This window comes from Penaeus monodon, chromosome 22 (genome assembly GCF_015228065.2).
Source record: "Penaeus monodon isolate SGIC_2016 chromosome 22, NSTDA_Pmon_1, whole genome shotgun sequence".
Classification (NCBI taxonomy): Eukaryota; Metazoa; Arthropoda; class Malacostraca; order Decapoda; family Penaeidae; genus Penaeus; species Penaeus monodon.
The window spans coordinates 27614537-27614875 of record NC_051407.1 but is presented as its reverse complement, the minus strand read 5'-3'; the positions used below and the strand labels follow the sequence as shown (position 1 = coordinate 27614875).

Sequence of the window (339 nt, the reverse complement as noted above, 5' to 3'; positions counted from 1 at the left end):
TAGATATAGATATACCCAACACTGTTCGGGCGAATCACCCGTTACGAGAGACGACCCCTGACGCTGCCTTTGTCTCCCTCAGGCCAGATCCAGCAGCCGGTGAAGCAGGGGCCGGGCCTGAGCGGAGCCGCCGTCACCGCCTCCGTCAGCAGTGCTCTCCTGGCCATGCTGTTGGTCGCCCTCGCCTGCGTCAAGTGTCGGGTGTTTGCCTGATTCACGTCCTCCTTCAGACACCTCCTTTCGGCCGTCATGAAGAGAGGGAGATGATAAATCTGCGGGGGAAAAGAGAGGAGGAGAGGATGATGACGAGAGGGAAAGGGTCTTGTGATGGATGGACTC

The 339-nt window shown here is 58.7% G+C and overlaps 1 protein-coding gene across 1 annotated transcript in view; it reads left to right on the top strand.

Annotated features, from left to right (window-relative positions):
• The window catches only part of LOC119587066, a 26966-nt gene extending 26633 nt beyond the window's left edge, over positions 1–333 (top strand). The window contains exon 5 of the mRNA XM_037935814.1: positions 83–333. Within this exon, the coding sequence (XP_037791742.1) occupies positions 83–213 (131 nt within the window). The 3' untranslated portion in view covers positions 214–333. The remainder of the gene's footprint in view (positions 1–82) is intronic.
• The last annotated feature ends 6 nt before the right edge of the window (positions 334–339 follow it).